Source organism: Eschrichtius robustus, chromosome 1 (genome assembly GCF_028021215.1).
Source record: "Eschrichtius robustus isolate mEscRob2 chromosome 1, mEscRob2.pri, whole genome shotgun sequence".
Lineage (NCBI taxonomy): Eukaryota > Metazoa > Chordata > Mammalia > Artiodactyla > Eschrichtiidae > Eschrichtius > Eschrichtius robustus.
Genome location: NC_090824.1, coordinates 164563552 through 164576953, shown reverse-complemented (window position 1 = coordinate 164576953; position 13402 = coordinate 164563552). Strand labels below are relative to the sequence as shown.

The window sequence follows — 13402 nt, the reverse complement described above, 5'->3', positions numbered from 1 at the left end:
TCAACCTTAAACCAGTAAGGTACGGTGATATCGATGATAATAATAGCAAAATGTATTGAGTGAGTATTGTGTGCCAGGTACCATTCTGAATACTTCATATGCATTAATTCATTTAATCTTCACAGTAACTTTAGGAGATGTAGCTATTCTAGGTGAAGATTTTCTTATCATCCCCATTTTATAGACAAGGAAATTGAAGCACAGGGAGGTGAAATAACTTGACCAAGATTATATAACTAATAAGTGATGTCTCCCTGCATTTTTTTCCTCTTTTGAATTTGTGATGAAAATCTAATAAAGAAGTTGATAGTCATAAGATTCTTTATTGTGTAAAGAATTTTGTTGTGTGTAGAGAGGGTCACTTAACTACTCTTCTTTTTTAAATTCAGTCATAAAATTTAGAAACCAATAGGACTTCCCTGGCGGTCCAATGGTTAAGACTCTGCGCTTCCACTCCAGGGGGCACGGGTTCATACCTGGTCGGGGAACAAAGATCCCGTATGCTGCGCGGTATGGCCAAAAGAAAAAAAAAATTTAGAAACCAGTAAATTAAACTTTGACAATTAAAATACGCTTTCTAGTTCAGGAGGCCAAGGTGGGGCCTGAGAGTCTGCATTTCTAACAGACTTTCAGATGATGCTGGTGCTTCTGGACTACACTTTGAGTAGCAAGGGTTAACAGATGTAATTGAGAAAAAGAAACTTTTCAGTGTCTTATTGGTCTTAGAACTAAGCATTACTCCAAAGTTTTCATGGTGGGGTCATGTGAATTAGCCCACAAATTGTCATGTGAACATCTTGTTCCTGCCAAGTGAGTCATTTGAACTGAGCATGTCCATTGACTTGAGAGGACCTATGCTAGTTTCCCTCTAAAACAAAGAGCCAGTATACTGTACCAGCATAGATTACAGAGGGAAAAACACCCTCTGTGAAGTGATACAATCATTAAAAATAGTGCTATTTTATCAGGTAATGCCAGACTCAAACTAAATTTAGAGAAAATTTATTTTACTCCTAAGTAGCAGCAGTAGATTCTAAAGGAAACTTGATACTGTATCTGAGTGGCTGAAATATTGCTACTCTGAATTAAATAATTTTTACCAAAAATTTTTTCCTAGAGTAAAATATCAATTTTTGCGTGAACACTAACTCACCTATAAAAACTGAGTTGGCCAGTTAAAATATCTGCTGACATTAGAATTTTAAAAATGTACTATTTTTCATATTTTAAAAATATAAAAACTATGATCCTAGACTGGATCCCATGCTAGAAGGAACAGTGTTATAAAAAGCATTATTGGATCAATTGAAAAAACTGAAATACAGACAGTAGACTTCTGTTTTGTCCATGCTATTAAATGTAAACAGAGCTGACCCTAGGCCAAAAGGAAAATTGGTCATTGGCACACCTATCATCATATCTCGTTTTTCAGTGTTATGGTTTTTTAAAAATTTCATTTCTCCTTTTTCAGTGTTACAGTTTTTTAAAAAATTCATTTGAGTTTGAACGCCCCCATTTTTAAACTTGTTTTTTTGAATTATAATATGCATCCTGATAAAGCACATATTGTAAGTTTGACTTCTGACTTCTTAAAGCCTAGCTTAGCTTTGCTAAAATCATACAGTATACAGTTGATCCTTGAACAACACGGGTTTGAACTTTGTGGGTCCACTTATATGTGTAATTTTTTCAATAGTAAATACTATATAGCACTACATGATTAGTGGTTGGTTGAATCCAAGGATATGGAGGAACCTCGGATACAAAGGGCCAACTATAAGTTATATGTGGATTTTGACTGCACAGAGGGTCAGTGCCCCTAACCCCCAAGTTGTTCAAGGGTCAGCTGTATACTCTTTTGCTCAATATATACGGTACCTTCTTTTGCTTACCATTAAGATTGTGGGATTCCTTCATATTGTTGTGTGTAGTTGTAGATCGTTCATTCTCATTATTGTGTAATATTCCATCACGTGAATTTACTTATTTGCTCCTCTGTTGTCACGCCTAGTTTTTGCTTAGGTTCCCAGAACTTTCATGCTCTAAAATTCTTGTACTTTATTCTCTTCCCCCAATCAAAATAGGAAATGGAAAAAAAAATCTAATCTGTTGGTACTGGTATGCTTGACAGTTGATATTACCGTTTAGTGAAAAGATCTTAAGACTTGGACTTAAGTACTGGCTTTGGAGCATAACTAGCTAGATGTTACTAGGCAAGTCAGTATACCTCTCTGAGCCTCTGTTTCCTCATCTGGATAATGGGATAATGTCTGCCTTATCTAACCTAGAGTGTTTCATTAAGGATAAAATAAGTGATGTATAAGAAACAACGCAATGCATATATAGGCATATGAAAATAAAAATAACAGGGTTGTTAGTGGTAATATGAATTAATTGTTATCTCAGCAGGGCATTTGTGCTTTTAGCTTTTCTGATTGTGGAATGAAAAGTTTTAAGCACATATAGACATTATAATTGTATTTTAAGTATGTGTTTTTATATAATTAGCAATTATAATTGTTTACAGTATTAGCTTTGAATATATACAGCCTGAAAGTAAAATAACTATGAAAATAAAATAACTAGCTTTTTATATGTTTAGGCTCGATTATTTGATGAACCTCAGCTTGCTAGTCTTTGTCTAGACACAATAGACAAAAGCACGATGGATGCAATAAGTGCAGAAGGGTTTACTGATATTGATATAGGTAAGTTCACTGTGAATTAAAATGTTACCTTTTAAGTACAGTAATGCCTTACTAGTCAGCCTTGTTGGCAGACAAGCTGTTTTTAAATTAGTGGTTTTTCCAAGTGATTTAAGTCTACCTCTTTAAGAGTTTTGCTTTCTTTATTTTGCTAAAGTATTCCTAAAAGTCTTAACTACCTCATTGCCTTTTAAAAGATGTCAAATCAAACAAATATTCATTGAATGCTCACCATATGCACGGCATTATACTGGGGTCCTATAAGAAATACAAAGAAGGGTAAGATGTGAATTTTCTTAAGGAAACTATCATCTAATTGGAGAATCAGGGAACGAATATGTGAAAATTAAGATTTAAGACATTAAATAGAAGGGATGACATATGGCAAAATGTGACTTTCGCCTTTTCTGAACTAGATACGTAGAAAATAATTACTATGCAAATCCAGAACGTGAAGAGAGCACCTCACATTGGAGTGTTAGGAAAATCTTGACCCAGAAGGTTCTGACATGGGCCTTAGAGAATGGATAGCATTTGCATAATGAAGAGGGGAGGGCATTAGAGGCAAGTGGAACCGCACGAAGAAGTGTGTGTAGAGGAAGGGCAGTGCAATGTAGCTGAAAGCCAGCTTGTGGAGGACAGTGCAGTGACAGGCTGAGGAGTTTGAATTTTGTCCTGTAGGAGAGCAGAGAGAGCTGATCCAGGCTTATGACTTAAAATATTATCACCATCATGAACCCATAATATCTATCTTTAATCTTGTCTTCTTCTGGGCTCCAAATTTATATACCCAACTATTTACTTGACATCTTCATTTGGAGATTTTATAGGCATTTCCAACAACACAGCTAAAAGAGAGCCATTGATTTCCCCCCAACTCCCTGTTAAATCTTTTCTGTTCCTTTCCAATTTTTTCTCATTCTTCCCTAATGGCACCACCATGCACAACTAAAAACCTAGAAGTTATTCTTGATTACTCTCTTTCTTTCATACCCCACATGCAGTTTATCAGCACGTGCTCTCTGCTCTCCACTCAAAAATGTATCCTGGGGGAATTCCCTGTCAGTCCAGTTGTTAGGACTCGGTGCTTTCACTGCCGGGGCCCAGGTTCAATCCCTGGTCGGGGAACTAAGATCCTGCAAGCAGCACAGCACAGCCAAAAAAAACACAAAGGTATCCTGAATCTGACCATTTCTTACCATATCCATTGCTCCCACCTAGTCGAAGCCACTGTTCTCTCACCTGGATAACCTCTGTGGTCTCCTGTTGTCTCCCTGCTTCCACTCACCCTTGCTTTCATACTGTCCATTCTCTACACAGCAGCAGATTGTATCACATCCTTGCTTCCAGTGTCTTCCCACTGCAGTTAGAATAAAATTCTAACTCCTTACGAAACTTACAAGATCCTATGTGATCAAGCCTTGTATTAGTCAGGGTAGGCTAGGCTTGGCTGTGGTAACAAATAGACCCCAAAATGCAAGCTCAACACATTTGCACAAATAAACCCCCAAAATGCACACTGGCTTCAACACAGTAGAAATTTTTTTCACACTCACGCAGCAGTCCAGGGCAGTGTTCCTGGCCAGTGAGTGGCTCTCTTCCATCTTGTGGCTCTGCCATTTCCTACAGCCTGCTTATTATCTGTATCTTGGTAGCACATGGGAAAACGCCTTGGCAAGGAAAATACCCACATCTTAAAAGCTTTGACCTTGAAATGGCACCCTCATTTTGCCTCTTATTTCATTGGACAGAATTCAGTCACCAGATCCCACCTAACTTAAGGGGAGGCTAGAAGATGCAGACTACTCACATCCCAGGAAGAAGAGAAAACAGAATTTTTGTAAAGAGCTGGCAGTTAACTACCTGCCTCTGTCTGTAGCTGACCTTGTCTCCTACCATTCTGCTTCTCATTCACTATGTTCCATATCCACTGGCGACAGTTATTTCAGTGTTTTTGAGCCTTTGTATTTTCTATTCTTTCTGATTGGAATCCTTTTCCCCGTGAATCTTTGTATGGCTACCTCCTTTTTTTGTTGTTTTTTTTTTTTTTTTGGCTGCTTTGGGTCTTCGTTGCTGTGCATGGGCTTTCTCTAGTTGTGACGAGCAGGGGCCACTCTTCCTTGTGATGCACGGGCTTCTCATTGCGGTGGCCTCTCCTGTTGCAGAGCATGGGCCCTAGGCACGCGGGCTTCAGTAGCTGTGGCGCATGGGCTCAGTAGTTGTGGCTCGTGGGCTCAGTAGTTGTGGCTCGCGGGCTCTAGAGCGCACACTCAGCAGTTGTGGCACACGGGCCTAGTTGCTCCGCGGCATGTGGGATCTTCCCAGACCAGGGCTCGAAACTGTGTCCCCTGCATTGGCAGGTGGATTCTTAACCACTGCGCCACCAGGGAAGCCCCTACCTCCTTTTAATCATTCAGATCTCAGGTTAAACAAGACCTGAGACGGGCCATCTCACGCCTACGTAAAGTACCACATTCCCCTAAACAATCCCTGTTCTGTTACTCTGATTTATTTTTCTCATAATATGTATCACTCTCTGAAAATCTTATCTTGGTCTTTGTCTGAATATGTATATATTGATTGTCTACCTCCTCCTTCTAGATTGTACACTCCTTAAAGGCAGAGACTTTGTCTTGTTTACCGCTGTATCTCCAGCACTGAAAGTAGTAGAACATAGTATGTGTTCAGTTAATATTTGTTGACCAACTGGGCTGACTGGCTATGTCTAGAATGTTGCCTTTGCTTCCCACCTTGGCTAGTTCTCACTCAGTCTTAATGTCTTGGCTCAAATTATAACTCTTTCTTAAGAACTGCTACCCTCCCCTCTTCCATGAAATTTAATATATTCCTGTTTCGATAACATCCCTTTCTTAGTTTGCCTGTCTGCTGCACATTACCTTGGGAAGGATTTGTGCTCTTCTTGCATTATGCTGAAGGGCAGGGACTAGATTTGGTTCCCCCCCCAGCACCTGCACGTTGTGTGCTGTTGAATTTTTGTTGAGTTACTGGATGTTTGAGAGCCCTAAGCACTGCCCACGTTGGTAATGAAACATTGCTTAATCCTAGTTTCCTTCCCTTTAAGGAGCTATCAAATGCTCCACTTCAGTCTACTGTCATTTGAAATAATACTGCCTGCATCTGGGTGACTCACTCTGAGAAGTTGTTTTGTAAATAGCTCCTCCATTAGGCATGCCATTGGATCCTGGGAATCTTGAAGTAGGTACCTTGCACAGGATGAAAACCTTATAAATATTTGTTGATTTGATTTGATTTGATTTGCAGTGGTTTGTATTAAAAGCCAGTATTGTATGATGTTTATAAATATCCTATGTGTTTTTATGATCTTTATTAGGCTCTCAGCTGTCATTTCTTATTATAACACATCTGTCAATAGAGGACCTATGTGTTTTCACCTCATAGTCTAGTTTGTCGCAAATGTTAAAAATTGGGAATGAAAGAGAATTCTAGGATCTGAAAGAAAGACCTGGCTTCAGGAGCTTTAATAGCTATTTTAGATTCTGGGGATGCTTTTTCTCCTCTGGCATTTGAATATGTGCTCCAGAGGGATATGCTTACCTTTTTCCAAGTAGACAGATACTGTCTCTCTCTTGTAGGTTTTTGCCAAAGGAAAAAGATAATATGTCACATTGATAGAACAGAATTAATTTACATTATGCCAGGGGCAGTATAATGTGCTTGTTTTTTAGCCTTTAAGTTTCTATGTTTACCTTTACTGAAGTTTTTAGCATACAAGGTAGAGAAATGTAGGTTCAAGGTTGTCTGTTTTTCTATTGAATGATTAAATATTATGGTCATGGTATATTCCTAATCCTACAAGTATTGAGGTATGTTGACTTACATTCATTTATCTTTGAAAAGGTTTCCTGGGACCTTAGTTTATACTCATCTGCTCAGCTACAGGAGAAGGAAAAAGCTTGATTTTTAAAAAAATTATGTTTAACCTCTTCATTTTTAACATATTGTTGGGCCCCTTCTACGTTCCGGGGACTGTGATATCTTTGCTGTAATGATACCTATGTTTGTTATTAAACAAATATTTGGTTCTGGTATGAATGTGTAGACCATTGCATAGTAGAATTTTGTTTTTAATAAATTTTTCTTAGGTGTGTGTTTCTGGGCAATTTAATTATATTTTAATGTTTTCATTGATTTCTGGTCTACTGTCGTTTAAAATAACTCAGCCTATTTTAATTTTGCCTATGATAAGAGGGAAAAGGATTCTGAGTGAGGACCTGAGTTACGGTCATGACATTTATACTTGGATGTCAGATAGGGCTTTCAAACTTAATATGTCCAAAATTAAGCTTCAGATCTCCCCTCTCACCACCCCCCACCCTGCTTCCACGTAGTAGTCTTTCTCATCTCAGTTGATGCCACTGTCATCCCTCCATTGCTTAGACTATACACCTGGGAATTATCCTTTACTCAAGCCCTCTATCACCCCCTATATCCAATCTGTTAGGAAATCTCCAGTCTCCTTTCAGAGTATACCCTGAATCTGATCATTTTTCACCACTTCCGCCTGGTCCAGGCCACCATCACCTCTGACCTGGATCAGCGCAAGAGCCTCCTAATTGATCTTGTTTCCACTCTTGCCTCCATTACTGTCTCTTCTCATCACGGCTGCCAGGGTGGTCGTTTTAGAACATAAAATGTCACAGCTCAAAACCCTCCAGAGGTTCCCTTTTTCACTCAAAGTAAAAGCCAAATGATTTACAGGGTGCTGCATGATTGCACCCCGCTTCCCACCATGTTTCTGGCCTCGTCACCTACTACTTTTCCCTCTTGCTCACTCTCCTCCAGCCACACTGACCTCCTGGCTGTCCCTCAGGTATGCCAGGCACACTCTTATAAGAGAGCCTTTGCACTGGCCAGTCCTGGAGTGCTCTTTCTCTCGAGGTGTGTTTGGCTTACTGACCCCACCCCCCTCAACCTCCTTCAGGTCTTAACTCAAGTGAGGCCTATCCAAAGTATCCTATTTTAAGCTGCATTTCTGATTCCCCTTACCCTGCTATCTTTTCCTACATTTATTATGTAACACAGTATAATTTACTTACGTTTATTGAATGTTTCCCCCATTAGAATGTAAGCTCCATGAAGGCAAGGAATTTTTAACTTTTTGTTTAATGATGTATCCTCGGTGTCTAGAATAGTGCCTGGCACATTGTGAGTGGTTAATAAGAAATATTTGCTGAGTGAATGAATGAATTGTAATCTGTAGACTTTATGAATTTGTTCATTACTGATTGGGAGCCTTTTTCTCTGACTTACTTATTATTCTTGTTCTGAATATTTGAGTTTGCTTGCTGAATGGCATGAATATATAAGGAGATACTGTATCTAAGCTTCCATGTATGGTAAGTAGTAAGTTGAATGTTAACCTTATAGTAATTTTTTAAAGAAAACTTTGCTGTTTAATTCCTTTAATTCTTTAATATTTTTAAGTGTAGAGTCTGTAGTTTTAAGTATCCTATTTTTATTGAGATTTGAAAATTTTATATAAGCATGTTTGTCAATATTTTGTTAAAGAGCAAAATATTCCTAATTTGACATATTTTTTATTTTACCTGTAGACACACTCTGTGCAGTTCTAGAAAGAGACACTCTTAGTATTAGAGAAAGTCGACTTTTTGGAGCTGTTGTACGGTGGGCAGAAGCAGAATGTCAAAGACAACAATTGCCTGTGACTTTTGGAAACAAACAGAAAGTTCTAGGGAAAGCACTGTCCTTGATCCGGTTCCCGCTGATGACCATTGAGGAGTTTGCAGCCGGTAAGGCTGTAACTTGTCCAAAATCTACTTGAAACTATTTTAATGGGCAGTCAGTCTCCTGTGTGAGAGAGGAAAAGAAGCTGTTTATGTATGTGCATTTGTGTGTATAATTTCATTCAATTCTCCTAATAGCCCTTCAAGATAATATTGTAGGTTATATATTTATGTATTGTAAAATTATATATATTTTATATCTTTTAAAATATTTTGTATATTATAAATATATAAAAATTATATGGTATTTTATAGGTTTAAGAACTGAACCTGAGAGAGGTTAAGTGCCTTACCTAAAGTTACAATGACATATCTTTCTGACTCTTAGGGTTGATGCTTCTTAGTTCTATGACCAGTTCTTGTTTCCCATATCAACATTGAGTATCATCTGCTTTTAAGTCATGGCCAGATTGATTTAAAAGAAAAAAAAAATCTCATAATGATTTAAAATTATATTTCTTTATGTTTATTGGCCATTTGTATTTTTTCTTTTTTCTTTTTTTTTGAATTTTTAAATTTAATTTTATTTATTTTTTTATACAACAGGTTCTTATTAGTCATCCACTTTATACACATCAGTGTATACATGTCAATCGCAATCGCCCAATTCACCCCCCCCACCCCCCCGGCGCTTAACCCCCTTGGTGTCCATACGTTTGTTCTCTACATCTGTGTCTCTATTTCTGCCCTGCAAACCGGTTCATCTGTACCATTTTTCTAGGTTCCACATATATGTTAATACACGATATTTGTTTTCTCTTTCTGACTTACTTCACTGTGTATGACAGTCTCGAGATCCATCCACGTCTCAACAAATGACCCAACTTATGGCTGAGTAATATTCCATTGTATATATGCACCACATCTTCTTTATCCATTCATCTGTCGATGGGCATTTAGGTTGCTTCCATGACCTGGCTATTGTAAAGAGTGCTGCAATGAACATTGGGGTGCATGTGTCTTTTTGAATTATGGTTTTCTCTGGGTATTCATTCATGACTTTTATTCTTTTGGGGTATTTACATTTTTCTTTTTGATTTATTATATATATTCCAGTATTCTCACAGGTTGTTTTTGTTTTTGCTGGTCAGAATCAATGTTTGTTTTTTCTTTTTGTAAACTTTTTAACTTAAATTATAACATGTACATAATAAAGTGAACAAATAGAGTAAACACACCTATTTAACCACACATATCAATTTACAGTACATTACCATACCCCACCAGTCTCCATCATGCCCCTCCTAGTCCTTAATCTCCCTTCCGAAGGTGACTACTTTCTGGCTTCTGTAAATGAGTTGTGTCTGTTTCTAAACTTAATATAAAGGAAGTCCTACATTCAGCATGTGTTCTTTTGTGTGTGGCTTCTTTCTCTTAACATTATGTCTGTTAGATTCATCTGTGTGGTTGTGTGTGGCAGTAGCTCATTCTTTTTCATTGCTGTGTAATCTGTTGTATGGATGTGCCATGATTTCTTTATCCATTTTACTGTTGGACATTTGGGTTGTTTGTTTGGGGCCATTAAGAACATTCTTATACCTCTCACTTGGTGTACATATGTGAACATTTCTGTTGAGCAGGTGGCAGTGCAATTGCAAAGTCATAGAGTGTACATATGTTCAGCGTTGGTAGATCCTACCAAATAGTTGCCCAGCGTAGTTGTAATGGTTCACACTCAACTGCCAAACTAAGAGAGTTAAGAGTTCATTTCAGTTGCCTCACATCCTCTCCATTATATGCATATAATCTGACAAAAGACTTGTATCCAGAATATATTATAGATACATATAATGTATATACTTATAGCTAATATCCCAGTCTGTGGATTGTCTTTTCATTATCTTAATGCTGTCTTGATAAATAGAAGGTCTTAATTTTAATGAATTAACTTATCAGTCTTTTCCTTTAAGGTGAAGGCTTTTTAATGTCTTAAGAAATTTTGCCTGCCTCAGGGTCATGAAGACATTCTCTTAGGTTTTCTTCTAGGAACTTTATTGTTTTACATTTAACTTTTTGGTCTGTAATCCAGTTGGGTTTTTATTTTTTGTGGTGTTTTTTCCACACATGTGTATCGTGTGAGGTAGAGGTCAAGGTTGAATTTTTTTCCCCACGTGACTATGTATTAAAAACTATCCTTGCCCCCATACACAGCAGTGCTAACTTTGTTGTAAATCAGGTGACTGTATATGAATGAATCTATTTCTGGAATGTTTAGTCTGCTCTACTGTTACATTTGTGTATCCTTGAACCAATTCTGTGGAGTTTTCATTTCTGTAGTTTTAAACTGAATCTTGAAATCTGGTAGTGAAAATCCTCTAGCTTTGTTCTTCTGGATTACCTTGGCTATTCGTGGTCTTTTGTATTGATAGTTTCATATACATAAGTGTTTTAATCAGCTTGTCAGTTTCCACCAAAAAAAGTCATGGGATTCTGATTGGAATTGCATTGAATCCATAGATTGGTGTGGAGATAATTGACATTTTTATAATATTGAGTCTTCCAATCAATGAACATTGATTTAAGTCTTTTTAAAATTTCTCTTAGTAATACTTTGAGTTTTCTGGTAGAGGTCTTGCATATTCTTTGGTAGGTTTATTCCTTATGTATTTTATTTCTTAAATGTTATTGCAATGATTAGTTTTTTAATTTCCATGTCCTAACTGATTGATTGCCAGTATATAGAAATACAGTTGATTTTTCCTGTATTGACCTTGTATCTAGTGATCTTGCTAAATTTATAAATTCTAATAATTATTTGTAGATCATTGTGCATAGTCTACATGTACAATCATGTGATCTGCAAACAATAATAATTCTATTTCTTCCTTTCTAATCCTTAGACATTTCTTTTTCTTGCCGTACTGTATGACCTAGGACCTTGAGCGTATTAAGAAGTATGGATAGTGAACATCCTTGCATTATTCTAGTCTTAGGCAGAAAGCTTTCAGTATTTCCCCACAGAGTATGCTTGCTGTAAATTTTTTGTAGATACTCTTTATTGGATTAAGGAAGTTTCCTTCTATTACTAGTCTTCTAAGAGTTTTATCATGAATTTTACCAAATGTTTCTCTTCTTTTGAGATAATGATACAGTTTTCCCCTTTATTCTCTTAGTATAGCTTAATACAGCATTGATTGATTTTCCAAGTTAAAACTTTGGATTTCTTACATAAACCAGACTTGGTTGTCATGCATTATTCTTTTTATATATTACTAGATCCAATTTGCCAGATTTAAAAAATATTTTTAGGACTACTTCATGAGAGAAATTAGGCTATAATTTTTCCTTTCTTGTAATGAAATTGTCAGATTTTGATTATCAAGGTTATGCTGGTCTCATACAAAAGTTAGGAATATTTCTTTTTTCTGTATTCAAGAGTTTATGTAAAATTGGTGCTATTTTTCCTTAAATGTTTAGGGGAATTCACCAGTCAAGCTGTCTGGATCTAGTGTTTTCTTTGTGGAAGGTTTTTAATTAGAGATTCAATTTCTTGAGTAGAGTAGGACTTTTCAGATTTTCTCTTTCGTTTTGTAACAGTTTCATCTAGACCTTTAATTTGTTAACATGAATTTCATAACATCCTTTTATTATCTCTATGTTTGTGAAATCTAAATTATGTCCCCTATTTCATTTCTGATATTGGTATCTTGTGCCTTTAATCAGCCTTGCCTAGGAGTTTATGCATTTTATTAATTTTTTTCCAAGAACTAACTTCTGGCTTTATTAATTTTCTCTATTGTGTATGTGTTTTCCATTTCATTGATTTCTGCTTTTTTCTTTATTATTTCCTTCCTCTAATTTTAATTTTCTGGGGGTTATTTACTTAGTCATTATGATTTTTTGAGATAAATACTCAAAACAGCGACTTTCAACTTTATTTTTTTGTGTGTATACATTTAAGTCTATAGTTTTCCCTCTAAGCATCTTTTTTTTCCCCCATAAGTTTTGATATGTTGTATTTTCATTGTCATTCAATAAAAAATATTTTCTAATTTTCATGGTAATTTTTTTCTTGACCCACAGCCTTATAAGTATATAGCTTAATTTTCAAATATTTGGGAATTTTTCTCCCTAGCTTTAAGACAGAAATTTCTGTTTAACTCTAGTCTCTTAGCAGCTCCTTTCTGCTTGGTTTTTTGGTCTCATAGTTTTCTCTTGCTTGTGCATAGCTTAGGAATTGACAAATAACTTTTTTTTAATTTTATTTTTGGCTGCGTTGGGCCTTTGTTGGGTCTTTGTTGCTGTGCGCAGGCTTTTCTCTGGTTGCGGCCAGCGGGGGCTACTCTTCGTCGCGGTGCGTGGGGCTTCTCATTGTGGTGGCTTCTCTTGTTGCAGAGGACAGGCTCTAGGCGTGTGGGCTTCAGTAGTTGCAGCACACGGGCTCAGTAGTTGTGGCACACGGGCTTAGTTGCTCCACAGCATGTGGGATCTTCCCAGACCAGGGATCGAACCTGTGTCCCCTGTATTGGCAGGCGGATTCTTAACCACTGCGCCACCGGGGAAGCCCAGGAGTTGACAAATACTTCAAGGAGAAATTATGCACAAAATATTGGTCTTGTTTGTCTATTAAGTATTCTCTTCCGGGTCATTGTCTGGCTGCCTTGGTAGCTTTGAATTACAGTTTTTGTCTCTTCAGTCAGTTGAGGACTACCACAGTTTCTAGGTTGCCAGTTTCTGTGTGGCATTTATGCCCTGTGAAGCAAATCAACAGATATCCCAAGGGGAAAAGTGGTGACAAATATAGGGCTTCATCTCAATACATTTCCCTTCTCAAGCACTGACTGCCTCAACTGTTCTCTGTTAACATGAAATAGCTATTTTATGTACTGTTTCATCTATAGTTGTTCTCTGACGTAGGCTATTCCATCCTACAGACTTCTTAATATTTTTATGTAGTCAAATAATGTTTCT

At 37.0% G+C, this 13402-nt stretch overlaps 1 protein-coding gene across 3 annotated transcripts in view; it reads left to right on the top strand.

The window, feature by feature from the left end:
* Positions 1-13402, top strand: part of BTBD1 (BTB domain containing 1) — a 43658-nt gene that overhangs the window by 12331 nt on the left and 17925 nt on the right. For 2 of the 3 annotated variants that reach the window (XM_068558572.1, XM_068558589.1), the window contains exons 3-4: positions 2603-2708; positions 8300-8497. In XM_068558572.1, the coding sequence (XP_068414673.1) occupies positions 2603-2708; positions 8300-8497 (304 nt within the window). The remainder of the gene's footprint in view (positions 1-2602; positions 2709-8299; positions 8498-13402) is intronic. The other variant, XM_068558580.1, reaches the window with a different exon arrangement.